Consider the following 26,889-nt stretch of genomic DNA (forward strand, 5'->3'; position numbering starts at 1 on the left):
TGAAGAGCGATTATTTTCACCTGTTATTACATTAGCGTCAGATACTTTAAAAAAAAATGAATTGCTTTGTCATGCCAATAAAGCTTTTTGAATCGAAATTTAATTGAATTTAACAGCAAGTGAGAAATGGAGAGGGATAGAGAAAGATGGGGTAGAGGGGGGAGACAGGAAGTGAGGGAAACAAAGATAGGGTGAGAGCAAAAGAGATAAAGAGAGACCTATCAAACTGGTTTGACCCAAGCCCATTGAGACACTTAAACTAAGACTCTTATCAGTGGTGCTGGTTTTTCAGCTCAGGACTGATGCCTCCTCATCTCCTATTGGCCCATTAGGAATCACTGTGCACGAATCCCCTCTGACCCAAATCACTGACCAGGGGGTTATGGATTGGGGTTAGGGGGTAATTGATGAAGTAATTTAAGTTTGAGTAATATGTGTCTCTTAGAGCCTCTTCACACTTACTACACGTTTTGTAAAAATACCATCGGCTACACATATTACTCCAATGTAAACTTGCGTAGTTGCTACGTCTCAACCACTACGGTAGCGCATGACACTCGCCCAACAGTTGACCCCCTTGAAGCAGGGTAGTGTGAACAGCCAACGCTCTAGCAGTATAAATGGTAATAGCAGAGAAATGTTTTTGAAATAGCTGAAATGCTTAGGCAATATTTGAGACTTGTTTTATTGATGTAACAGCCTGTTACATTCGTACATTTTCACAGTAGCTGCCTGCTACACTGAGTCACGTAAAACGATGGGAGCCCATTCCCACCACCAAAAGCATGTACAATGTAGATAATACTAATAGGATATGTTTAAAAAAAAAAAAGTGTAATATTGTGTGGTGAGACAACAAAGTGAAAATAGCTGTGATTGGACAAAAAGTAACAGGGCTGAGCTCGCTGTCTGTAGGATTGTATCATTTGTGTCTTTGCATCTGTAATTAAAAAGTTACTCACACGGTATGACATCGCTATTCTGTTGATTGAGTCATTAATTCCAGTCAATCATTTTGGATTAAAAAAGGCCTACATTTCATCCCATTAAAAAAAAAATCTGAACACAATTAAATGTGCCTATTTTAAGCTATAAAAACAAGACGTTACATTTCCCCTGGCCAGGCCCAGACGCGATCTCATAGGCTTCTCTAGGCTAGCTGTGGTTGTTATCAGTAGGCTATAGTTGATCAAACTGAAGCACAGACTAATTGTGCACGTTGACAAATCATGAGGCATTTTATTTTATTTTATTGGTGGGTTTCCATATAAAACAGCTCGTTGTGGTGAATTCACTTATACCCACATTTTCAATCGCAATTTGCTTTTACCGTGATTTGCATGATATTGATAAAAATGAAGCCTGGTTTGTTGTCATGTTGTACGGTAGAACTGCTGTACTTGTATTATCAAATGAGAGGGTTAATAATTATTATTCAATAGTGTAATATGTTTTAAAAGAAAAGTTTGTCATTGATGAATAGTTTGTTCTTACTCGCTAGTGGCTACTGTGATATTTACGGTCAATTTGAGATGCGGACCAAAAATGTCGAGTTGCCAGCCACAACGAAAGGTAAGACAGGGGTTGTAATGTGAATTGAAAAGTAGAATTGTCTTTCATCATCCCGCTCCTCAGACTCTCCATCATATCTCATAGTGGGAATAGGGCATAAAAAAGGGTGCATAGCTAGAGTAACCTACATCCACATGAACCTATACCTAACATCTTAGATACATTTTGTGTGTAAAATATTTTTTCAGAATGGACTATTAAACTAAAACAAAATAAACCCAAATAATCCATTTGAGACATTCCCTCTCTCCCTCTCGTTTTGCTTCGCTGCGCGTGCGGGTCCGGTTCTTGTTTGGTTGGTCGTTGGCTGTATTGTGACAGCTCATTTGAGAGTGAGTGTTGCCTTCTCTCCTTTCTTCCTACACACCCCGGGTTAATGGTCCAGCGATAGACCCCTTTCTGTCTCCTCCCTCTCAGCTTCCATGTTTATCCCCCTCTCTCTCTCTGTCAGAGTTCTTTTGGATATGGGCAGACAGAGAGTGTTGTACACACACACACACACACACACACACACACACACACACACACACACACACACAGTTGTTTGATAATGTACCTCTGAGTCTGTGATTTACACCCTGCGTCTATGGGAACTGCACTGACAGGGCTTTGATTAGCTTTTATGAAGAGCTGTAGATTATAGATCTGTCAGGTTAGATATCACACCACGTCTTACCATTCCACTCTAATGCTATTGCATTATGAAAGAAAAATCTACTGCCACTAAGTAATGGGAGAATGCCTCAATTCAGGTCTAGGTGGAGCTGACACAGCAATATCTACCTTTGTGATGGATAGCTGATGCGAGAACAAAATGGTCTCCTCACACTCCCTTGTCCTCTGCCAGCTTTATTGGACCACTTCGGAGTGAACAATATATCAGTTTATCTATTTTAATATAAAACTGAAGTAGAATGAGGTTGAAGTTTGAATGACTCTCTCTCTCTCTCTCTCTCTCTCTCTCTCTCTCTCTCTCTCTCTCTCTCTCTCTCTCTCTCTCTGAGTCTCTATCCCCCTCTCTCTCTCGCTCTTTCAATCTCTCTCTCTCTCTCTCTCTCTGTGGATTTCGAGGGGTGATAGAGCGTGGTCATGGTTGACTCTGGTGGTGTTTAGGGCAGCCAGATAGTTTGCCTGTCAAATGAGTGGTGGTCATGACTGTGTGGATTTACATGGCAGGAACAGAGCTTGGGTTCCTGCCATGAGCTGAGAGGGGGTATGGCGACACACGATGGCATGCAAGCATGTGTGTATTTTTGTTCAAGTGTTTACGATGACACGTGACCACATTTGAAAGCATGTCTGAGAATGAAGAGTGAAAAGCGTGAAGTGTGTACAGTATGTGTAGGTGGTAGGAGCCTATGGTCACATGGGTCAGCGTGTGCGTGTGTGTGTGTGTGTGTGTGTGTGTGTGTGTGTGTGTGTGTGTGTGTGTGAGCATTATTTTAGAATACTGTCATGTGCATTGTAGCCCACTGTAGGGGGATGAACATACCTCCATACAGTAGAATGTGAAAACACACCATTTGTACTAGCATAGAAACACAACACATTCCCAAAATGAATACCTCTACAATGCTCAACTAGACAGAGTTAAAAATCAAATCTATAGACTTTGTTTAGGTAATTGAACACAACTGGTAATATCTACTACAGCCAGGGGCGTAACTTGGTTTTAGAAGTGGGGGGGACGTAATAATAAATAAATAAATAAATATAAATATATATATATATATATATATTTATATTTATTTATTATTAGCACACCGTTTGCTCGTTTTGTATCACATTCCAAAGATAAAACTGGGGGGGACATATCCCCCCATCCCCAGTGAAAGTTGTGCCCCTGACTACAGCATACCTTCCCCAAGAGGTCTGGAAGAAAAAAACGATCTGGTCCAGGATCTTTGTTTGGATTTCCATATGTTAAGCAATCTCCTGTGTGTCTAATGGACCTCAGCTTTGCATATGTGGGAAATTGCAAACGGCTGGGTGGGTGCGCATGGAGATGGCTAGATAGACAGAGAGAGATAAAGGGATCAGGAGAGAGGGATAGGGGTACGAGGCACAGAGGAATAGGGAAAGAGAGTGACAGGGAATGGAGAGAGGGGGAGACGGTTCCTACCCTTTTTCTGTTTGTCCTTGTGATAGATGGAGTAAGGGAAAGGATAAAGGAAGTTTAGTGAAAACGGGTGCTGGAAGATGGTTGGTCAGTGTGTACGTGGTCAGGACAGGTATGAGGTTGTATGGGAATGCATGGTTGGGTGTATTTGTGTAGGTCTACATTGAGGGCAAGTGTTGCAACTGACTGATAGATCTAGACAGAAACGGCACGTTAAATCCATTATGCCATGTTACCAGATGTTACCATAAATGTATCCTACTGTACCCCCCCCCAGACTCCTTGGCAGGATGTCAGTGAGGGGCTTGGACCCTCCCTGTCCCCCTTCCATAAAGCATGAGCCCTCCAGCCCCAGCTCCCAGGGGGACAGCCCAGCCCAACCCAGTCCCGGGGGATCCTCCTCGGACACCAACTCCAGCTACGGCCCCCTGGGCAAGGGCCACAACCGCACCAACGGCTTGGACTCACCAGGGCTCTATGGACACAAAGCGGGCATGGGGAACAACGGCACAGCCAACAGGCGGGTGTTTGTGTGTCTTTTTGTCTGTCTCTGTGTGTATGTACCCATTTGTGTATGTATGGGTTTATGCTTGGGTGCATGTACCATATATGTGAGTGTAACCTTTCTCTCTCTCTCCAGGCGGTTGTGTGGTGAGGATGGCCAAGTGAAGTGTGAGTTCATGCTGGGTTCTGTGGCTAAGAGGCTGTGTCTGGTGTGTGGAGACGTGGGGTCTGGGTACCACTACGGAGTGGCCTCCTGTGAGGCCTGCAAGGCCTTCTTCAAGAGGACCATTCAGGGTAAGGCCAACTCACATAAGCATTGAGGTTAAGAGCTCAACTGAGGTGCCCACGTGTGTAAAAAGTATATGGTCAAAGGGCAGAGGTGTATGGCTTTATACATATAAACCTGCAGTATGCCGATGAGTTCCTACAGCCTGTTTTAGTATCAACACCTGATCAACTCTAAGGATGCAAGCTTACAGGTTCCCATGCCTTCTCCGCCTATACAGTAAAGGCCTAAGTGGTTGTGTCCAAATCAAATGCGCCGAATACAACGGGTGTTTTCTTTACCATGAAATGCTTGCTTACTTGCCCTTCCCAATGATGCGGAGTATCAAAAAAAGAGTAACACGAGGAATAAAATGTGTTAGTGACTAGGCATCAGGATAGATGATAATAAGGGTAAAATAAAGAACAGAGTAGCAGCAGCATATGATGAGTGTAAAAGTGCATGTGTATATACACATATGGTACACTGTGTATATGCTTACACGGTGGTGATCATGACAGCATGTGTTGCCAACAGTGTTTTAACCTGCCCCACAGCATCTGTTGTTGAAGCTGAGGACTGTTTACACAAGAGGAAAGTGTGGGAATGTGCTGGACCTGTGTGTGTTTGTGGGCGTGACTCATCCATATGTTTGCAGCATGTTGTTGTGTTGTTTTAATGTGATTGTCTGTGAATGGGTCATGGCCCTCGTAGGCTAAGACCCGCTTTAGGCTAGTTTAGCGGCCACCGCACACAGATGGGCATGACAAGGGTCATGGTTCATACCTGGATGGCTGTCAGATGAAATGCTTACAGTAGATCAGGTGATCAGATGTTTCCTGGATGTAATAGGGCGTGGCAGCTTAGAGTGCTGCTGATTGACTGACTTCCAGAACATTATCCTGGTTTTTCGTCATTGTTTCTTAGAGTTCCCTGTCTCTTTTCAGCATGTTGTTTGTTTTGTAGTGGTTGAAGGAAAGGTTTTGTAAGTGATCGAGAAAATTGCTCCCTTTCATTGACTGGCTTTTTGTCTCTACATCTGTCCTCCCCTCTCTCTCCCTCTCTCCTCTCTGTCTTTACATCTTTCTCTCTATCTACACCCCCTCTCCTTTCTCTCCAACCCTCAGGTAACATCGAGTACAGCTGCCCTGCCACCAGTGAGTGTGAGATCACCAAGCGGAGGAGGAAGTCGTGTCAGGCCTGTCGCTTCATGAAGTGTCTCAACGTCGGCATGATGAGAGAAGGTGAGGAAGGAACTTCTCTACTCCTCAATGCCAAATACACGTACTCCTTTATTTACCTTGAAATATATATACTCCTCCATATATGCCAATATATACTTTTCTGTATCCCAATAGAACTTTATCCATTAAGTCTTACAACAGTGTTATAATACAATGAATAGAAAAAATATACAAATCAAGATCTTGGATATTTTTGTGGATATAAACTTCCTCTCAACTAATAGATGTGTATTGATTTCAGTGTGAAATGTAATTCCTTTACCTGTTAAACAGGTCCCGCCCCTTGGTGCTTGCTAGTGTGCCTGCTCAGTGCTCAGTGTTCATGTATGGTGTATCTTTATAGGATGCTACTGTACCTCCAAAATAGACCATGGCTGTCTGCCACATACAGTGGATCTCTATTCCTTCTGACTCACTACTCTCACACACAGAATAGAAATAGATTATCCAGAACAACACACATATCTTACATTCTACATGGCCCCCAAACACTCAGAGTTTTACAGTGAGTGTCTGGGGCAGTGCTCTCATGGTCTTGCGGTCAGGACTGGAGTGTGTGACTGGTGACATATTGTTGGCTAGATAAAGAAGTGACCCAAAAAGGCAAAGCGTCACTGTATGAGCCACTTATTGAAAGCTGCATGTGAGTAATCGACAGCTGTTAATAGAGAGAGAGAGTTTACTGCCACCTGCTCCCTCCCCCTTCAGCTCATCAGCTTTGATTTAATCATCCGTCAACCAGGGTGAGAAGGATTCAGCATCTGTTTTCTGTCATCCTGTGTGTTTGTGTGCGAGCATGAGTGTGTGCGTCTCCTTTTTTAATCAGCTCCTTTTAATAGGGGAAGGGCATCTCCCGCACCCAGCTCTGGCTCCTATAGCCTTGCCCCCCCCTCGTAAATTCCTCCAGATGCCTTGTGGGATTCCTGGACCTCCATGAAATGTGAACCGCCCCTCGTAACTCCCATCGTAAACACCCTGGTAGTGGTCCTTGTAACGCACCCCATTGTGCCACGTAATGCCCCTCTTCCTCTGGGGGGCAGCAGTAAAGGTAGAGACAGGGGGGTGTGCCTTTTAACAGGCGAGAGAGGTCCATGTAAACACAAGAGGATAGAGATCCTCGGTCTAGAATAGAGACCTGATTACAAATTGATTAAGCATGGAACCACTGTTCGATTTTAGAATTCAATAGGGCAGTGGACTAACAAACATTGTAATTGTTCCACTACTTGGAACACTGGTCTTACCTCATAAGGTTAAACCAGAAGAAGGGCTTTATGCATTCTCTCTCCCCTGAGCATTGTTTATCTATCAGGTTTGTCCTTGTGTGTCGAGGATATGACAGTAAATCATATCACATAGCTCTAATCACATGGGGGACTTTTTAAATTGAAATTCTGGGCACACAGTTGAAATAGAATGAGTAGAATTTGAATTATATGGCTAAGGCTTGGCCATATTATATACATAATAATAGCTCTATTCCTTAATTTGTTTATCTCTTCAAAGAATCAGAATTTTTCACATCCTTTCATGACCCAGTGCATGACTAACTAGCTTCCAGTAGGCCAGGGGTGTCTGACTCATTCCATGGAGGGCCTAGTGTCTGCGGATGTTTGTTTTTTCCTTTCTATTAAGACCTAGACACCCAGGTGAGGGGAATTCTTTACTAATTAGTGACCTTAATTCATCAATCAAGTACAAGGGAGGAGCAAAAACCCGTAATACTCTCGGCCCTCCGTGAAATGAGTTTGACAGATGTGCAGTAAGCTAATAAGGAAGGGTATTTGTTGACATCAGATCATTATCCAGGCAGCTTTACATAGTTCCTCCCTCAGTGGCTTTGCTACTACACATATACTACCGGTCAAAAGTTTTCGAACACCTACTCATTCAAGGGTTTTTCTTTATTTTTACTATTTTCTACATTGTAGAATAATAGTGAAGACATCAAAACTATGAAATAACACATATGGAATCATGTAGTAACCAAAAAAGTGTTTAACAAATCCAAATATATTTTCTATTTGAGATTCTTCAAATAGCCACCCTTTGCCTTGATGACAGCTTTGCACACTCTTGGCATCCTCTCAATCAGCTTCACCTGGAATGCTTTTCCAACAGTCTTGAAGGAGTTCCCACATATGCTGAGAACTTGTTGGCTGCTTTTCCTTCACTCTGCGGTCCGACTCATCCCAAACCATCTCATTTTGGTTGAGGTTGGGGGATTGTGGAGGCCAGGTCATCAGATGCAGCACTCCATTGCTCTCCTTCTTGGTAAAATAGCCCTTACACATCCTGGAGATGTGTTGGGTCATTGTCCTGTTGAAAAACAAATGATAGTTCCACTAAGCCCAAACCAGATGGGATGGCGTATCGCTGCAGAATGCTGTGGTAGCCATGCTGGTTAAATAAGTCACAGACAGTGGCACCAGCAAAGCACCTTCACGGCATAACACCTCTTCCTCCATGCTTTACGGTGGGAAATACACATGTGGAGATCATCCGTTCACCCTTCTTATTGGTGTCCTTTAGTAGTGGATTCTTTGCAGCAATTCCACCATGAAGGCCTGATTCACACAGCCTCCTCTGAACAGTTGATGTTTAGATGTGTCTGTTACTTGAACTCCGTGAAGCATTTATTTGGGCTGTAATTTCTGAAGCTGGTAACTCTAATGAACTTATCCTCTGCAGCAGAGGTAACTCTGGGTCTTCCATTCCTGTGGCGGTCCTCATGAGAGCCAGTTTCATCATAGCGCTTGATGGTTTTTGCGACTGCACTTGAAAGTTCTTGAAATTTTCCGTACTGACTGACCTTCATGTCTTAAAGTAATGATGGACTGTCATTTCTCTTTGCTTATTTGAGCTGTTCTTGCCATAATATAGACTTGCTCTTTTACCAAATAGGGCTATCTTCTGAATACCCCACCTTGTCACAACTGATTGGCTCAAATGCATTAAGAAGGAAAGAAATTCCACAAGTTAACTTTTAAGAAGGCACATCTGTTAATTGAAATGCATTCCAGGTGACTACCTCATGACGCTGGTTAAGATAATGCCAAGAGTTTGCAAAGCTGTCATCAAGGCAAAGGGTGGCTATTTGAACACTTTTTTTGGTTACTTTTCATATGCTTTTTTTGATGTCTTCGCTATTATTCTACAATGTAGAAAATAGTAAAAATAAAGAAAAACACTTGAATGAGTAGGTGTTCTAAAACGTTTGACCGGTAGTGTACATGCTGACTGCAAATGTTTCATTGGTGCTCCAAACTTAAACATGTTGTGCCCTAGAAACTAATATGTAACCCTGTAAATAGATTTTGTTTAATCTAAAAGCTAAATGTTTATACAAATACCTGCCATTGAAATTAAAAAGTAATTTCTGGAATATTAGGTTGTGTAAAAACACTATTTTACCATTGAGATGCATTGCATTGAAAATTGTACACTGTCTCTTTAAGAAAAACGTTGCGTTTTGAACTGTTTAGGCTAGAAACAAGCCGTTTTCTCTGTAGTATGGGCTAACTTTTTTCTCTAGGGCACTCGGAAAGCAGTATTATTTGTTAAAAGAAATTGCAGTGGTGCTCCCGAATTAAAATTCCAGATCGCACAGCATGATGCCATGTAGAATGTTGCCCTGGTCCGTTTCCTGCTCAGTGGATATCTGTGTTCTTGATCCCACCCCCTTCGAGGGGTGCAGGGAGACATCAAACAGGGGTGAGAGCAGAGGGGAGGGGCAGTGACCCAACAACCGTCTCCTTATCGGACCCCTCAGATCAATCCAACAGTGTAGAATGTGTGTGTGTGTCTAAGAGGATGGTCTGAGAGTTACTCATACACATCAGAGCTAAGTGTAACTCTTCAGAGCGGAATGCGCTGACAACGAAAGGGACAAAAATAACTGGAGGATAATCAGGATAACAGAGTACACACACACATTTACATTACATTTGACATTCGAGTCATTTAGCAGGCACTTTTATCCAGAGTGACTTATAATTAGTGCATTCATCTTAAGATAGCTAGGTGAGACAACAACACATCACAATCGTATTAATTACATTTTCCCTCAACAAAGTATTTATCAGCAAACTCAGTGCTAGTAAGAAAAGACAGATGTTTTTGTTTTGTGGGTGCACCGTGAGAGTTATTTAAGATACTCTTCAAAGAGGTAGGGAGGGCCAAGAGACCAGAGGTGGTGAACCGAATGCTTGGCTTGGGATATAGGGTTTGAGCATAGCCTGAAGGTAAGGAGGGTCAGTTTCCCTCACGGGTGGACTGGGACAATCATTTGGCCCTGGCATTTTATCCATTCATTACAGGAATCATGAAGATAATTCACTTTACTGTTTGAAAAGAATCATGGTTTTAGCCTCCCCAAAAATAGGAAGTTTTGAGTGAGATGACAACGTAGAATGTGCTTTTTCTACGTTTATAGGCACCCTTTCCATTTTTTTTACGATCCATGATCTTGGCTGTCTAACTGATGACAGAGTTTGCGTGACCTCAGCTCAGATTCTTAAGAGGCCCATGGGATGCCAGCCATGTCACCTTTTTCATTGTTTTATTTTTATATACATTTGAGGGTGTCAATTTTGACCAGCCCTCCCAATAAAAGAATGGTCGAGCCCATCTGGCATTTGCCAAAATTGCCAGATGTCCAATCTGCGCCTGGTTCCTCTTGCTGCTCTGTAGACAAGCACCAGGATCTTGAAGATGATGCGAGCTTCGACTGAAAGCCAGTGGAGTGTATGGAGGAGTGGGGTGACATGGGAGAACTTAGGAAGGTTGAACACCAGGCGGGTTGCGGTATTCTGGATAACTTACGATGATGGCACAAGCTGGGAGCCCAGCCAACAGAGGGCTGCAGTAGTCTAGACGGGAGAAGACAAGTGCCTGGATTAGGACCTGCACCACTTCCTGTGTGAGGAAAGGTCGTACTCAAGAGTTGTTGTAGAGCGGGGGGATTCAACTCTTACACTACAAGGTCCGGAGCCTGCTGGTTTTCTGTTTTACCTGAAAATGACTTGAACACGCCTGGTGTCACAGGTCTAAATCAGTCCCTGATTAGAGGGGAACAAGGAAAAAATGCAGTGGAACTGGCTTCGTGGTCCAGAGTTGAGTTTGAGGATTGTAGAGCATGAACCTGCAGGAGCAAGTCACTGCTTTAATGTTTGCAGAGAATGACAGGTCCATGGGGAATCTGTGGAATTGTCAACCGTGATGGTCTTGGAGTGGGCATGCCTTCCCCAGGAGGAAGAGCAGCTCCGTTCTGACGAGGTTGAGCTTGAGGTGGTGGGCCGACATCCAAGCTGAAATGTCTGCCAGGCACGCAGAGATGTGTGTTGCCACCTGGATGTCAGACGGGGTTAAGGAGAAGAGTAGTTGATTGTCATCCACATAGCAGTGATAGGAGAGACCATGTGAGAATATGACAGAGCCGAGTGACTTGGTGTAAAGAGAAAAGAGGAGAGGGCCTAGAACCGATTATGCAGTGCCTGAGATGGCCAATCTTGAGAGGGTGGAGAGGAGGATCTGATGGTTCACTGTGTCGAAGGCAGCAGATAGATCTAGGAGGATAAGAACCGAGGAGAGTCAGCTTCCTCAGAGCAGAGAGCGTCTGTGACACAGAGGACAGTGGTCTCAGTTGAGTGAGTTGCCTTGAAGCCTGACTGGTTAGGGTAAAAAATAATATTCTGAGAGAGATAACGAGAGAGTTGGTCAGAGACCGCAAACTCAAGTGTTTTGGAAAGAAAAGAAAGAAGGGATACTGCTCGGTAGTTTTTGACGTCAGAGGGGTCGAGTGTTGGTTTCTTTAGGAGGGGAGCTCTGGCCATCTTGAAGTCAGAGGGGACGCAGCCAGTGGTCAGGGATGAGTTGGTGAGGGAAGTGAGGAATGGGAGGTCTCCAGAGATGGTCTGGAGAAGGGGATGGGGTTAGGCTGGCAGGTTGTTGGGCGGCCGGACATCACTAGTCGCAGGATTTCATCTGGAGAGAGAGGGGAGAAAGAGGTCAAGGCATAGGGCAATTCTGTGTAAGTGGGATCAGTGGGCTTAGTAGGCTGAATGAATGAGGAGCGGATGTTGTTAACTTTTTTTTCAAAGTGGTTGACAAAGTCGTCCACAGAGTAGGGGGAGGAGGTAGAGGACTATGGAAGGAGGAGAAATTGGAGAAGAGTTTCCCAGGGTTGAAGGCAGAAGCTTGAAATGTAGAGTGATAGAAAGCAGCTTTAGCAGTGGATACAGAGGAAGAGAAGATAGAGAGAACGGGGTGGAAGGATGATAGATCCTCCGGAAGTTTAGTTTTCTTCCGTTTCCGCTCAGCTACCCGCAGCTCTGTTCTGTCAGCACGCAGTGAGTCACTCAGCCACGGAGCGGAAGGGGAAGGTCAAGCCGTCCGGGAGGAAAGGTAGACAGTGAGAGTCAAAGGATGCGGAAAGGGAGGAGAGTAGGGTCGAAGAGGCAGAGTCAGGAGGGAGAAGGATTTAGCAGAAGGGAGATGATAGAGGAGAGAGTAGTTTGAGAGAGAAAGTAAAGATTGCTGCGAGGCATGACCATCTGGGTAGGGAAAGGGGGATACCTTGTCAGTTGTACAACTGAATGCATTCAACTGAAATGTGTCTTCCGCAATCAGAGAGGTGTGGGGGGCTGCCATAATCGACATCCATGTCTTCGACGCCCGGGGAACAGTGGGTTAACTGCCTTGCTCAGGGACAGAACGACAGATTTTTACCTTGTCAGCTCTGGGATTTGATCCAGCAACCGTTCGGTTACTGGCCCAACGCTCTAAACACTAGGCTTCCAGGCAGGGTTGGAGGGGTAGGGTTGGAGGAGAGATGGAGAGAAAATGAAACAAAGTAGTGAAACATGGAGGGGGGTTTCAGTGAGATTAGTAGGCAAACAGACTCTAGTGAATATGGGAGGTGAATGGGAAAGGGTGAGGTCAAAAGAAGAAAGGAGTGGAAAGGAAGAGGTGCAAAGAATTGAAGTCATGCGTCGGGAGGTTAAAGTCGCCCAAAACAATGAGTGGTGAGCCATTGTCAGGAAATGAGCTTATCAAGGTGTCAAGCTCATTGAGGAAATCTCCAAGGGCAACTGGTTGGTGTTAGATGACATCAATGTCTCTGTCAGGGCCAAAAATGTAGGAACTGAAGGGCAATATCTATTGACCGCAGATCAAGCAGTTCCAAATGCTGCCAAGACTAGGAATTTCACGTGTTGTGCGCGCAGTGTAAACTAAATTAGAAGGGTTGCACCCAAAATTAGATCATTAGAAAAGAACTAGGTAAGATAACTCAAGTGAGAGAGTGGTGTGGAGCCTTCCTCTCTTTCCTTCCTCAAAACAACTCGGCAGATAGTCATTGTTTCGGCGACAATACTGCCGCTTGATAATACCGCCACTTGATAATACCACTGCTTACAGCTGCCACTGAAGAAACAGGGGAAACTGAAGTACAAAGTACTAATTGCCTAGCAGAGGTGAAAGACACCTTCCAGCACTGATTTCTAATTGCCTCGCACACACACACACACACACACACACACACACACACACACACACACACACAAAGGGTTGGGTAGGTTACTTTTTAAATGTAATCCATTACAGTTACTAAATCAAATCAAATCAGATTTTATTGGTCGCATACACATGGTTAGCAGATGTTAATGCGAGTGTAGTGAAATGCTTGTGCTTCTAGTTCTGACCGTGCAGTAATATCTAACAAGTAATCTAACAATTTCACAACAACTACCTTATACACACAAGCATAAGGAATGATTAAGAATAGGTACATATAAATATATGGATGAGCAATGGCCAAACGGCATAGGCAAGATGTAGTAGATGGTATAGAGTACAGTATATACATATAAGATGAGTACTGTAGGGTATGTAAACATTATATAAAGTGGCATTGTTTAAGTGACTAGTGATACATTTATTACATCCAATTATTAATTATTAAAGTGGCTAGAGATTGGGTCTGTATGTTTGCAGAAGCCACTCAATGTTAGTGATGGCTGTTTAACAGTCTGATGGCCTTGAGATGGAAGCTGTTTTTCAGTCTCTCGATCCCAGCTTTGATGCACCTGTACTGACCTCGCCTTCTGGATGATAGTGGGGTGAACAGGCAGTGGCTCGGGTGGTTGTTGTCCTTGATGATCTTTTTGGCCTTCCTGTGACATCGGGTGGTGTAGATGTCCTGGAGGGCAGGTAACTACTACCCACTGGGCTAGTAGTTACCTGTCCAAAATTGTAATCAGTAACGTAACTTTTGGGTTACCCAAATTCATTAACGTAATCTTGATTATTTTCAGTTACTTTTTGATTACTTTCAACTTAAGAGGCATTAGAAGACAAAAACGATCCATCAAAGCATTTGGTGTGTCATCATAGTGGTCTCTGACTTGTGGTCAGACTCGCTCAGGTGGAACGAACTAAAACTTGTGCCTTTTTTCAATGCTGAATGGAATGCCATTGAGAAAACATAAAGGTGTCATAATACATAAAGTCATTTAAAAGTAATTTCTGAATTTATAAGTAATCAGGTTTTTCAAAACTATCTGTAATCTGATTACAATATCTTTGCTGGTAACGTAACTGATTACGGTTACAGTTTTTTTGTAATCAGATTACATGTTCACACCAAACCTCACCACCTCTAATGCAGGTAAGCATTTTTCATAATGAATCTTGTTCTGGAGGCAGCACTGCCACAAAGTCATACAATCTGATTTTGAACCTAACCCTAACCTTAACCACACTGCTAATCCTAATGCCTAACCCTAGCCTTAAATTAAGACCAAAAATCGAATTGTTGTTTTCACTAATTTGTCCAATATAGCTAGCCAATTTTGACTTTGCAGGTGGCCCATCTAGTGGAAATCGCACAGTTCTGCCTTCAGGGCAAAATTCATTATAATAAACGTCAACCTGCAATGTCAGTCCTTCCACTGTGGTCGGAAATATGGTCTGGATTAGTCTAGCAGTTGGCAGTTTCTACAGTTTGAGGTTTGGGATGGGTGATGAGGGATGAGGATGTGTGTGTAGGGAGGGATTTCACTGTGTTGACACATACACTGGATTATGTGAAAGCAAAGGGGCAATAGTGTGTGTGTCAACACAGTGAAATCCCTCCCAGTACACACATCCTCATCCCTCATCATCACCCGTCCCAAACTTCAAACTGTAGCACCTGCCAACCACTAGACTAATCCAGACCGTGTTTCCAACCACAGCGGAAGGACCAACATCACTAAAGCTCCAGGGGTCCTAGCTTACCCGCCTGTTGACTCCTTAATACCCCTCTCATCTCCTCATGTCAGAGGGGGGACCAAGTCACTATTATTCAAGTCAAAAGTAAGTCTCAAGTCGAGTCCCAAGTAGAACGGGTAGAGTCTCGTGTCAAGTCCAAGTCGTGTATTCTAAAACCAAGTCAAATCGAGTGGAGTCTCAAGTCAAGTAAAAAAAAAAAATCGAAACATGCAATTACTTATTTAAATACAAATCTTTGTCTATTTATTGAGGCTACCAGACAGCCCTTTTGATTATTTTGTCTGCAACATATTTGGTTATGTAATAATAATTTTTTCTTTTTTAATCCAAATGCAAGCTTCATAAGTAAATTTCAAACCATTTTGACACACCAAAAGACAAGTAGCTCTGTGTTAGTAATTGTTGCTTGATGCTCCGTTGCTGGTGAGCTTGCAAAGTAAACAGTTAATATTCTTGGTCACCTAACAATTTTTGGAGCTGCATATTTATTAATTATGGCAATCCTCTCCTACAATTTGAAGTTTGCGCTGCACCCGATCCTATAGCCTGTACAGCAAATCAACAATCTGTTAGCTAGTTCACCCGACTTGCATTGATTGACAGTTTGCTGGTCCAATCAGAGGGCTGTGTTTCACTAGCCAATCTGTTGCACGTTTTTTTGCAAGTGCGATGCTGCGACTACTGTCTCTGGCTGCGTGAAGCGTAATCCATGGAGACTCTGTGCCACAAAATGAGTGACAAAACTTTACAAAACCTGTCCAGATCATTTCAAGGCATCAGTCTCAAGTCAAAGTCTAGTCCCCAGTCTTGAGGTTACAAGTCTAAGTCAAGTCTCAAGCTATTTTATTTTCTATCAAATTGAGCCTCAAGTCATTAAAATTTTGGACTTCAGTCATGTGAGGGGAGTCTACACAGCTCTTATCTTACTATTCAGGGACTATTGATGTGTCATCAGGGAGTTAAGCAGATCATATAAAGAGAAATTGGCACGCTCAGCTCAAATTTTGTAGTGACGAAAGAAAGGTCTTCGGGTGTTGGGTTCAAAAGGCATATATTTGAAGAAAGGAAAAAAAACTTGCACTCACTGAAATTGCCTTTAAATTGCCATGTATTTTTTTCCAGCAGCAGAGGTCAGAACAAACCGACTTGTTTCGGCAGCAGCCTTTGTTCTGACCTCTAATAAAAGCTCTCTAGGTCACATTAGTATGACAGATGCATTCTCTTTGGAGGGGGATAGGGTGTCACTGGATGGTGGAGTGTGCCAATGTGCGTGCGCGCATGTCCGTTTGTGTGCTGTGGCTGTGAAATATCAACCCAAATTCTACCCCCACCACGTGCCCCTTTTTACCCCCCTAATCTTGCTGTGAGCTCCTTATCTCCATGTTGATGGTTACCGCTGAGCTTGTTAAAATGAGCAGTTGTCATCGTGTGCCTATGTGTTGTTGCTTATTGTGTTACAGGGTTGTGACATCTCTAAGGCTCCCTATAATCTTAAAGATGTCACACATGTCAATCAAATGAATTTGAAGAGTGCATCACTCTCCTGGTTTTGAAATTGTGGTAGTGTGTTAAACAGGAATACAGTGTTTTTGTGTACACATGCTGTGTTTAATGTACCTAAAGTTGAGTGCGTGTGTGTGTCCCAGGTGTGCGTCTGGACCGGGTGCGTGGGGGCAGACAGAAGTACAAGAGAAGGATAGACTCTGAGAACAGCCCCTACCTCAACCCTCAACACGGCCTGCCACAGAAGAGAACATGTAAGAATACAAAAAAACACTCCTTCTTTTTCTCTCTATCTGTCTTTCTCTCTCTCACGACAGGCTCACATTTGTGCATTTAGATATTATTAAAGGCTATTTTAAATGAACATCTCTCGTTCTCTCTCTCTCTGTCTCTCTCTCAGTTCCTCTTGGTGGTCTGGTAGAGAATAAGGTGGTCTCTCTCCTGCTGGTGGCTGAACCAGAGAGTATCTTTGCCATGCCGGACCCCACCGTCCCCGACAGTGACATCAAAGCTCTGACCATACTGTGTGACCTTGCCGACCGCGAACTGGTGGTCAACATCGGCTGGGCCAAACACATCCCTGGTAGGAAAACATACAGATACAGGAATACATGGGTATACTGTGCATACACACAAACACGCGCACGCACGCACAAGTGCACACACAGGGGCATAAACACACATCATAGTCACACACATCATAGTCAATAAAACTCTTATCAGCTCAGAGTGGAGATTGTTGCCCCCTCAGTTGGATTAAGACTTTAGTCCAGACACAGAAAACAGTGTGAATTTGTGTGTATGTATGTGTCTGTGCTCTGCTAAACCAAGGTAAGGATGTGTCACTTGCAGTGGCGTGGCGCAGTTCCGTGGGGCCCCATTATCCCTTAGGTCTAGAACCACAAATACTTAATTTGTTTAAGCATATGTTGCAGAACAGTGATTTCCATATTTTTTCAGAATATTGACAAAAAGGGGGTTAGCCATCAGTGACAAGAGTTGACAACAGATACTCAAAACAGACTTATTCTGTCTTATTTCTGTCTAAGTTCAATACAAACATTTGTAAAATATGGAAAATGATTAATTTGAAAATCCCCAATGCAAAATAAACCATTCTATCAGAACTTTCAGCACTCTGAAGTTGATGTTAGACAAAAATCTGACGGAGTTCATGTGTTATGGTGTTGACAAAAATATCATTTTTATTTTTCATTCAAGTGGTATATAGAGCAGCAATTGAGTTTTTCCTCAGTTGCTTTATAACTCTAAAACTTAATTAAATTGAACATATTTGAACCAAAATTCCTATTCTATTTTAATCTTTCAGGCAGATGGAGTTGACTGTTTATAGTTGTGACCATGGTGATTCAAATATTGTTTGTTTAAATCTATCAAAAGTAGAGAACTTTAGACCATGAGTGGTCCTGTTGCACTACATGTAATGAGGGCATGAATAAGGGGTCCTTATGGTATAGCTGACCCTGCTCATTCCTGATTCATTTAGGATTTTAGACAAATCTGATGGAGTTGACCACATCTCTGTACAGATATTTTAGGAATCAAAGTTTTAAAATAAATATTATTTAAAGTCACAGAAAGAAACTACATACATTCAGTTAAATTGTAAACCCTTTATTGGAGAATTTGAAATTGGCATCCTTTGCTCTGGACAATGGCATTTCCAGGCATAGAGCTCACATGGAAATTAACAATATAACTCTTTCCCTTATAAATTTCCTCTAAATGTTAAACTCAAATAATCCCTGAGCTAATGTCCTGCTATTCTACACACTTTACCATTAGGCTGAGAGAAACAAAAATATAACACAACATAAGTTGAAATAAAAGATCCCAGAAATGTTCTATGTGCACAAAAAGCGTATTTCCCTTAAATGTTATGCACAAATGTGTTTACATCCCTGTTAGTGAGCAATTCTCCTTCGCCAAGATAATCCATCCACCTGACAGGTGTGGCATATCAAGAAGCTGTTTAAACTGCATGATCATTACACAGGTGCACCTTGTGCTGGGGACAATAAAAGTCCACTAAAATGTGCAGTTTTGTCCACAACACAATGCCACAGATGTCTCAAGTTTTGAGGGAGCTTGCAATTGGCATGCTGACTGCAGGAATGTCAACCAGAGCTGTTGTCAGAGAATTCAATGTCTCTACCATAAGCCGCCTCCAACGTCATTTCACAATCGCAGACCACGTGCAACCATGCCAGCCCAGGACCTCCACATCCGGCTTCACATGTCAGCCCAGGACCTCCACACCCGGACAGGTGAAGAATTTCTGCACAAACTGTCAGAAACTGTCTCAAGGAAGCTCATCTGCGTGCTCGTTGGCCTCACCAGGGTCTTCACCTGACTGCAGTTCGGCGTCATAACCAACTTCAGTGGGCAAATGCTCACCTTCGATGGCCACTGGCATGCTGGAGAAGTGTGCTCTTCACGGATGAATCCCGGTTTCAACTGTACCGTCGTGTGGGCGAGCGGTTTGCTGATGTCAACGTTGTGAACAGAGTGCCCCATGGTGAGGTTATGGTATGGGCAGGCATAAGCTACGGACCACAAACACAATTGCATTTTATCGATGGCAATTTGCATGCACAGAGATGCCATTCATCCACTGCTATCACCTCATGTTTCAGCATGATAATGTATGGCCCCATGTCGCAAGGATCTCTACACAATTTCTGGAAGCCAAAAATGTCCCAGTTCTTCCATGGCCTCATCAGACATGTCACCCATTGAGCATGTTTGGGATGCTCTGGATCGATGTGTACAGCGTCTTCCAGTTCCCGCCAATATCCAGCAACTTCGCATAGCCATTGAAGAGGAGTGGGACAACATTCCACAGGCCACAATCAACAGCCTGATCAACTCTATACAAAGGAGATGTGTCGTGCTGCGTGAGGCAAGTGGTGGTCACACCAGATACTGACTGATTGTCTGATACAAGGTATCTGTGACAAACGGATGCATATCTGTATTCCCAGTCATGTGGAATCCGTAGATTAGGGCCTAATACATTTATTTCAATGGACTGATATGAACTGTAACACAGTCAAATATTTGAAATTGTTGCATTTATATTTTTGTTCAGTGTAATGACGAGTTCATATGCTATCTGGGGAGCCCGACAATATAATAATATTGTTTTTATTTTGGGGGGGGGGTTGAAGCGGAGGTATTTTCTACGTCATTGGTCACTTGACCATGTGCCAGAGCCTAGTACCACCTGAAAGTATTAGTACTCTAAATGTGTGTAGGGAGAACTCCTCCTAATTAGTGCTCTCCTGGATAGAGGGCATAGGAGGCTAAATAAGCTGTTTAAGCCTGTTTAAGCAAGCCAGGGTTTAGTTGTGTAGTGACAACACATATGGATCATCGGACACACGCTAATGGTGGCGATAAAGAGGAAGACGCCATCTTTCTTCGCCCCCTCTGTTGAGTTTGCATTCCAACCTGTTGTGGATACATGGTTCAACTTGTGACAGCCCTGTCTCTCTCTCTCTCTCTGGGAAGTCTTTGTTTTGGAAAGGCCCTTGGGTGTGGGCCAGCTGTGTTGATCTGGGCTAACTGGGAAAACTAGTCCCTCCCACAACTTCACCCATTGTGACAGACAGGATTAGATATCTGTCTAACTGTATAATTGTCCTGCCTCGTTTAACCAAACAACGTGAGATTTAGTTTAATAAACTTTAACTGTATTTTATATTTCCTGTTGAATTTCCTTACATAAGTTTGTTTGAGTTTATTTTATTTTTACAGGGACAGTGCACATTAATCAACGTTTCAGTAAAAGTGCCGGTTTTAGCCAGCCGGCTAATTTTCAACCGCAGTCCCTGGGCAGATTATTAAAAACAATTACAATATAGACAATCATTGAACAGTGAGCACACACAGAGTAACATAGGACAAGCAAGTGCTGTTACATAATTTGTCAGGGTACACAAACTTTAAGAAATCTAATGGCTTTCCACAAAAAGATGGCAGCCAAGTAGATAGCAGTGAAGGTAGATATGACCATATATCCAGTATCTTTTTCACCTCTCTTTCCCCAAGCTTTTTCTCTCTCTCACTCAGAGGAGAGAGACGTTCATCTATCAGCAGTTAATGTCCTGTTCACACCCAAAACATCACTAGGGAAACACCTGTGTTTTTGTTGATTTTTGTCCAGTAATGCTTACACAACAAGCTACCTAAGCAGGTGTGTGTATGCAGACTTTCCTGATCAGCACTTTCATTGTTCTCAAAGAAAGGAGGAAGAGCAACAAAGCGTTCCCCTACTGGCTGCCTTGGAACTCTTCTTCTCTGCTTGTCACCAGTGTTTACTGTCAGAGTGGGAGTCAACCACAGTCAGTCATATGTTTGTATGTATTTGTAGCCCTTTGCCAGTGGAGTGTTTGTCTGTCTGGGGGAGTGGAGCAGTCATGAGAAACAACCAGAGCACAGACACACCAGGGACCCACCTCAGGGGGAGAAAGAGAGAGACTGATAGAGAAACTGAGAGAGAGTGGGATGATAGTGATTGAGAGAGAGATTGCGATAGAGATAGTCAGATAGATAGATGTTGTGAGAGGGGGAGAGAGAGAAACAGTAGAAAAGGACAAAGAGAGGAGGGACAGAGGGAAAGTACTCTCAGCTCTACACCAATTGTAGCACCGTAATGGTGGTGTCACATCAGCTCTGTGTGAGTGGCAGGCTACAGCCCATGGCTGGAGGAACCAGTGTCCTGGCAGAGGGGCCCAGGCTGTATTTGCTACTGCCCAGGGGGAGGTGAGTCCCCCCCCCCTCCCCTGTCTGGTCCTGTCATGAAGACTGACATTGATTCTGTCTGAGGGCCAGGCTGGGAGAAGATGAGCTGGCTTAAGACCCTCTCTCACCCCACGCTTTGGCCTTTTTTAGCCTGCCGTAAGTTGGCTGTGAGGTAAGTATGTCTGCGTGTCTGTAGGGGCTCAGCTGAGCCCTTCAAGCCCAGATAACCCTCTCAAATCGAAGCCTGTGAACATATCATTGTCCCAAGATCTCCACATACCCGCAACCCTTACTACAGCTTTTTAACCATCCCATGGTTAAACAGAGGACCTCTTTGTCTCATTGTCTTGTCTCTGTGGGACAGAAGACGTTGCTGATGCTCCTTTACAGTGTGTGTCCCATTGTGTGTGACCATATAGAGGTTCCTCAAAGACAAAGACACAGGTTTACACAATGCTTCTCCTTCCTCTACTGATCAATCGTTCCATACTGGAAAGCAGATCCCTATCGACCAATGAATGAGTCCACAGACGGCGTTCCAATCAATCTGGGTGAGATAAGAGAGGGGCGGGAGCCACAGGCATCCCCGTGGCGATTGTAAAAGTGCCCGGACCCTGATAAGAGTCACTGATGGTGTCAAAAATAAAAGCCTCCCCCTCCTTCATTCTGTAAAGTAATCAATCTGTTTTTTTAATGATGCTGTGTGGGTGTGTGTGAGGAGACTACAGCGTGTGTGGATCTGATCATGCTCACATGGGGGTGTATTTGTCGTTCAAAGGCGGTGTCTTTATTGGATGGACAACTTAGGACTTTCACTATTAAACTGCTCTACACCTCTTGCCTCTGTCCCTCTACCCCAACTGACCCCTCGGCCAGTAACCTTTCGGGTGACCTTGGTCTAATATCTCCAATAGGTCCAGCCATTCTGACTGAAACCATCACAATTACATTTGAGTGGATGTTTTTGAAACCTTTATGTATTTTTCATTTGTATCTTTTCAATGAAGATATGTCTTTATTTCCCTTTCTCTCTTTATCCCTAATTTGACCTAGCTAGCTCTAACCTCTCAATTTCTCCCTTTTCTCCATTCCTCTTTCTACAGGTTTTCCCTCACTCTCACTGGCAGACCAGATGAGTCTACTGCAGAGCGGTTGGATGGAGATTCTGATCCTGCGTGTGGTGTTTCGCTCGCTGGCCTTGGAGGATAAGCTGGTGTATGCTGAGGACTACATCATGGATGAGGAGCAGTCCAAACTGGCAGGTGTACTGGACCTAAACAACGCCATACTGCAGCTGGTGAAGAAATACAAAGCCATGAGGATAGAAAAAGAGGAATTTGTTATTGTCAAGGCCATTGCGCTGGCTAACTCAGGTATGGAATTTCACTGTTGATGTTGGTATAATTTACGTTGTGTTAGGCATGTCTTTTCTAATGACTATTTGGCTTTTCTTGCGTTCAATCTCTGCATACAGTATATGCCAACAACATCTTACAATGTTTCCCTTCCTCTCCCTTTCCATCTGTCTTCCCTCTCACCCTCTTTCCACAGACTCCATGCAGATAGAGGACGTGGAGGCAGTCCAGAGGCTCCAGGATGTGCTCCATGGGGCCCTGCAGGACTATGAGAGTGCCCAGCACACAGAGGACCCTCGGCGGGCAGGCAAGATCATCATGACCCTGCCCCTGCTCCGGCAGACGGCTGCCAGGGCCGTCCAGCACTTCTGCAGCATCAAGCAAGAAGGCCGTGTGCCCATGCACAAGCTGTTCCTGGAACTGCTGGAAGCCAAGGCCTGACCAGCCATGTGGGACTAGGATCACATAAAGGAAGGATAGGGTAGTGATGTCATAAAGGTCAAAATTAATGCAGGAAGTGATACTTGACAAGGCTAACACAGCCCTGCTCACATTACAAACTCAGGAGGAGAGGAGAGAAGAGAAGAAAGGAGAGGAGGAAGGACTGACATCACCTCAGTGACAGGGATAACTACCTTACAAGGGATTTTGATGGTAGTTGTTGATATGTACGTAAACATTGCTAGTGAAAAGGAAGAAAGACACACAACTTGAAGATCCTCTAGGATTATTATTTGTGTGAAACCAGCTCTAAGCCTGTTCATCTTGCATTGTAGTGCTTTAATAACTTTTCTTTTTAAAATAAAAAAGAACTGTGGACAGTCGTGCCAAAGAATGGTGTGGGATACACAGTTAAACAATGTGGAAAATGGTCACAATAAAGTATGGTGTCCCGTAAGACACATAACTAGCAGAAGTTAGGGTCACTTGAATTTTCTGAAATATTTTCAGGGAAAGACATGAAGTAAATTTGACCCACAGATTATGAAGGTGAGGGGAGAAATTGAAAATAAGATGTATTTATTGTTGGCTTGATTATTTAGTTTTAGTTTTTTATTTACCAGTGTGGCATTAATGGAAAATAAGAGGAACAAATATAGATCATTTTCGTAAGATTTTTAAGTACTTTTGTTTTAATAAGTAAATAAAACATTTTGTACTAGCTTCACAACTAAACTCATGGCACTGATATCTGTACTATAACACAGCATCTAAGGCAATATAATAATGTACAGTGCATTGAAACATTGTATTTTTTTGCATTGAGTTGTAGATTACAAAATTGTGCAAAACACTGCTTTTCTTTCTTATGATGAAGATCTGGTGGTGGTATTTCAAATGTGTCTGTGTGTTTCTGTTTCAGAAACTAGAAATGTCTGAAAATCATAAATGTTCAAATGAAGGGAAACTAAATTGGTAGGAATGTTACTACTGACAACTGTCATGCATTTATCTCAGAAGTCCATTATTTGCTCCATCTGTGCACTGTAATGGAATAATCTGTATATTTTTGTGACAAAGTATATTATAAAGTGTGATCCAGCAATACTGTGTGGAGGGGATGTAAATGTATGTATTCTGTAGGCCTATATAAAGTCCAGCGCCAACAGAGATATAACCCATGTTCAGATGAGATGTACACTACTACTACTACTACCATTCTCAGGATTCTAGGGCAATAAAGATGCTTCAAGTTTGAAAGAGTCTTCATCCTATTCTAGGTTTATGACACAATCATAATTCCCTGTCAGACTCTTGGGAGGGGGGGGGGAGATTCTCACAAGCCTTGTTTAAACCTGGTTCTAACTTGCGTCCTTTGTCCTGATCTTGTCCACATTCTGATTGTGCCACATTTTTAGACAGGTGTAGACCATCAAAAGACACATTGTGATCAGATCAACCTGCCCACCTCTGGAGGTAGTCAGACATGCATTGTCTGGACATCTTACAAGTATAGACAGATCTGGACAGAGAAACCATTGACTGATTACATCAATATGTGTCTTACAATAAATAAAAAATATTGAAAGAATAGCTTTGAAATAATTTGCATAAAGGAAGGGGCCAGGAAATGTGGTCAAAATGCAGACACATTGGACGGATAACAGACACATTTCCGGAAATATGGGTACAATCAGAATGTAGACAAGATCGTGACAAAGGACCCATGTTAGCAACAGGTATAAACAGGGCTACTGATAAAGAGAGGGAAAATGAAAGGAGGGAAGAGAAGAGGGATATAGTGAAGGAATGGAGAGGGGTAGAAATGGAGGTGATCAGTGAGAAGAGGTGGAGTAGAGAAAGATGGAGGCACTCTGTGGGACCTTAGTATAAATTATAGACACCCAGAGGCTACCGGAGTGACATGTCAGACAACAGGCTGCTGTCACTTTGAACCATTGTCTATGGCAGCGCCTCCTGTCCCAAAGGTGGCCATGATTGTTGGATTGAAGCGTGTCAATTGGACAGGTGAGTAGGAAGTGTCCCATCATAGAGGATCCATAATTAACCACGTTGTTTTAATGAAGTCTAAAATCCACCCCAGGGAACAGTGTGTCAAGGTTTTTCAGGAAGCAAATGAATGAACGCAGGCACCTGACTTCCTCTCAGTCAAAGATTGTGACAGCCTGCCAGGATTATTGCCTTTTATGACACAGTCGCAGAGACAATCAAAGACTGCATGTTACAGCACAAACCTAACAGGGAAAACTTGGCACAAATAAGAAAATAATTATTGAAATATCAACCTGGTTTATAATTGCTTCAGTACCAAAACATAAGATTGAATGATTTCCATTAACATGGGTATAGAGGGGTATATCTGCTATATGGTGGAGATAAATTAGATTTTTTATAAATAACCCCTATGGGAATGTGGGTCTGTTGATAGACACCTACATGTAATGCTAGGACTGAGTTGCAAGTCACACTATTACATTATATTCCTTCAAAGGAAAACGAATTCAATCCAAGTGAAACCGTTCTCACTACGCGTTAATGATTTCATCCAGCACAATGTAACTAAATGAATTACAAATCATCACTCAAAAGGATGAGTGTAGACGTTCATTACAGAAAAAAAGTAATTGGAGAATTAAAATCATGATGATCCATTGTGTCTTTCATTTTCAGAGTACAGAAGGATGGAGCAAACCTTTCTATTGCATTACACGCTCAACTATTGTGTTCAGAGTCAATAATGGAAGCATTAGCTACGGTTGCATGGCTTTAAATATCAATATATCATTACTGGTTATTACAAATGCAGTGAGTGCTCATTACATCTACAAATAGGATTCAGACACGGTGACTACAGAATTGTGCATTGTAATTGTCAAGTACTCTCTTCATTATAACAAAAGTTAAGAAAACCCATTTTCAAGAGGAGAGTAGAGAGGACAAGAGGGGATGAGAGGAGAGGGGACAAGAGAAAAGGGGAGGAGGAGAGGACGGCCCAGGTCAGTGTCAGCTGTGAGACTAATTGCACAGAGCATACTCAAGATGGATGGACGGATGGATGAAAGAACGAGTGTAGCCGACATCTCCCAGAAAAGCATCCATCAGTTAACTTACCAGTCATTCAAGCTGAAATGGGGCATCATGGGAGTCGGGCAGCCCCCCAAAAATTAGCTACATTGGCTGAGTCTAAGTGAGTTAGTAATGGCGTGTGACATCCCAATATGTCACCTTCCCAAAGTGAGTTAGTGTGTGAGTGACATCCCTATATGTCATTTTCTCTAAGTGAGTTAGTGTGTGTCCGCCACCTCTGTCTCCTGGACACCCGGTGATGGATGAGGCCTGGAGGAGATGGGCTGTAAAAGGCTGATTCTGCCACTCTGCAATGAGATCACTTCCACAATAAAAAGCCATTGTCTCGAATCATCCCGGCGAGGTGTGAATGCTGATTAGGGTATTATAGGGATGAGCGGAGCTCCCTCCCATCTAAATACATCAGACGAGCTGTGGTTGGATACAAGGGCCTCTTCTCGCTAGTCAGACCATGATCCAGCAATTACCAGAGACATCAGGAGGAAGTCAATACAAAACAACACCTGCACAGTGATGTCTCAGCCTTTACCAACAGCAAACAATGCTTTTTAGACTTGTATCACATGCATCTGCGTAAGTGCTTTGCTTTCTCAAAATAAATTCATGGGGTAGCTTTCTCTCGCACACGCTGATGTACAGTGCACTACTATTAGGAGGCTTCTTTTCATTTAGCTTACAAGGCGATGTGTTCCACAATGTTCCACATGCCATAATAGAACACATAATACTAGACTCAGA

At 43.2% G+C, this 26,889-nt stretch overlaps 1 protein-coding gene across 2 annotated transcripts in view; it reads left to right on the top strand.

Moving 5' to 3' along the window:
• The window catches only part of LOC106607894 (estrogen-related receptor gamma), a 43,599-nt gene extending 19,296 nt beyond the window's left edge, over nt 1-24,303 (top strand). For both annotated transcript variants that reach the window (XM_014205370.2, XM_014205369.2), the window contains exons 2-8: nt 3,969-4,211; nt 4,332-4,489; nt 5,588-5,704; nt 16,624-16,734; nt 16,881-17,063; nt 22,351-22,620; nt 22,799-24,303. In XM_014205370.2, the coding sequence (XP_014060845.1) occupies nt 3,982-4,211; nt 4,332-4,489; nt 5,588-5,704; nt 16,624-16,734; nt 16,881-17,063; nt 22,351-22,620; nt 22,799-23,043 (1,314 nt within the window). In that variant the 5' untranslated portion in view covers nt 3,969-3,981 and the 3' untranslated portion in view covers nt 23,044-24,303. The remainder of the gene's footprint in view (nt 1-3,968; nt 4,212-4,331; nt 4,490-5,587; nt 5,705-16,623; nt 16,735-16,880; nt 17,064-22,350; nt 22,621-22,798) is intronic.
• Nucleotides 24,304-26,889: the final 2,586 nt, after the last annotated feature.

Source organism: Salmo salar, chromosome ssa06 (genome assembly GCF_905237065.1).
Source record: "Salmo salar chromosome ssa06, Ssal_v3.1, whole genome shotgun sequence".
In the NCBI taxonomy this organism is placed as follows: domain Eukaryota; kingdom Metazoa; phylum Chordata; class Actinopteri; order Salmoniformes; family Salmonidae; genus Salmo; species Salmo salar.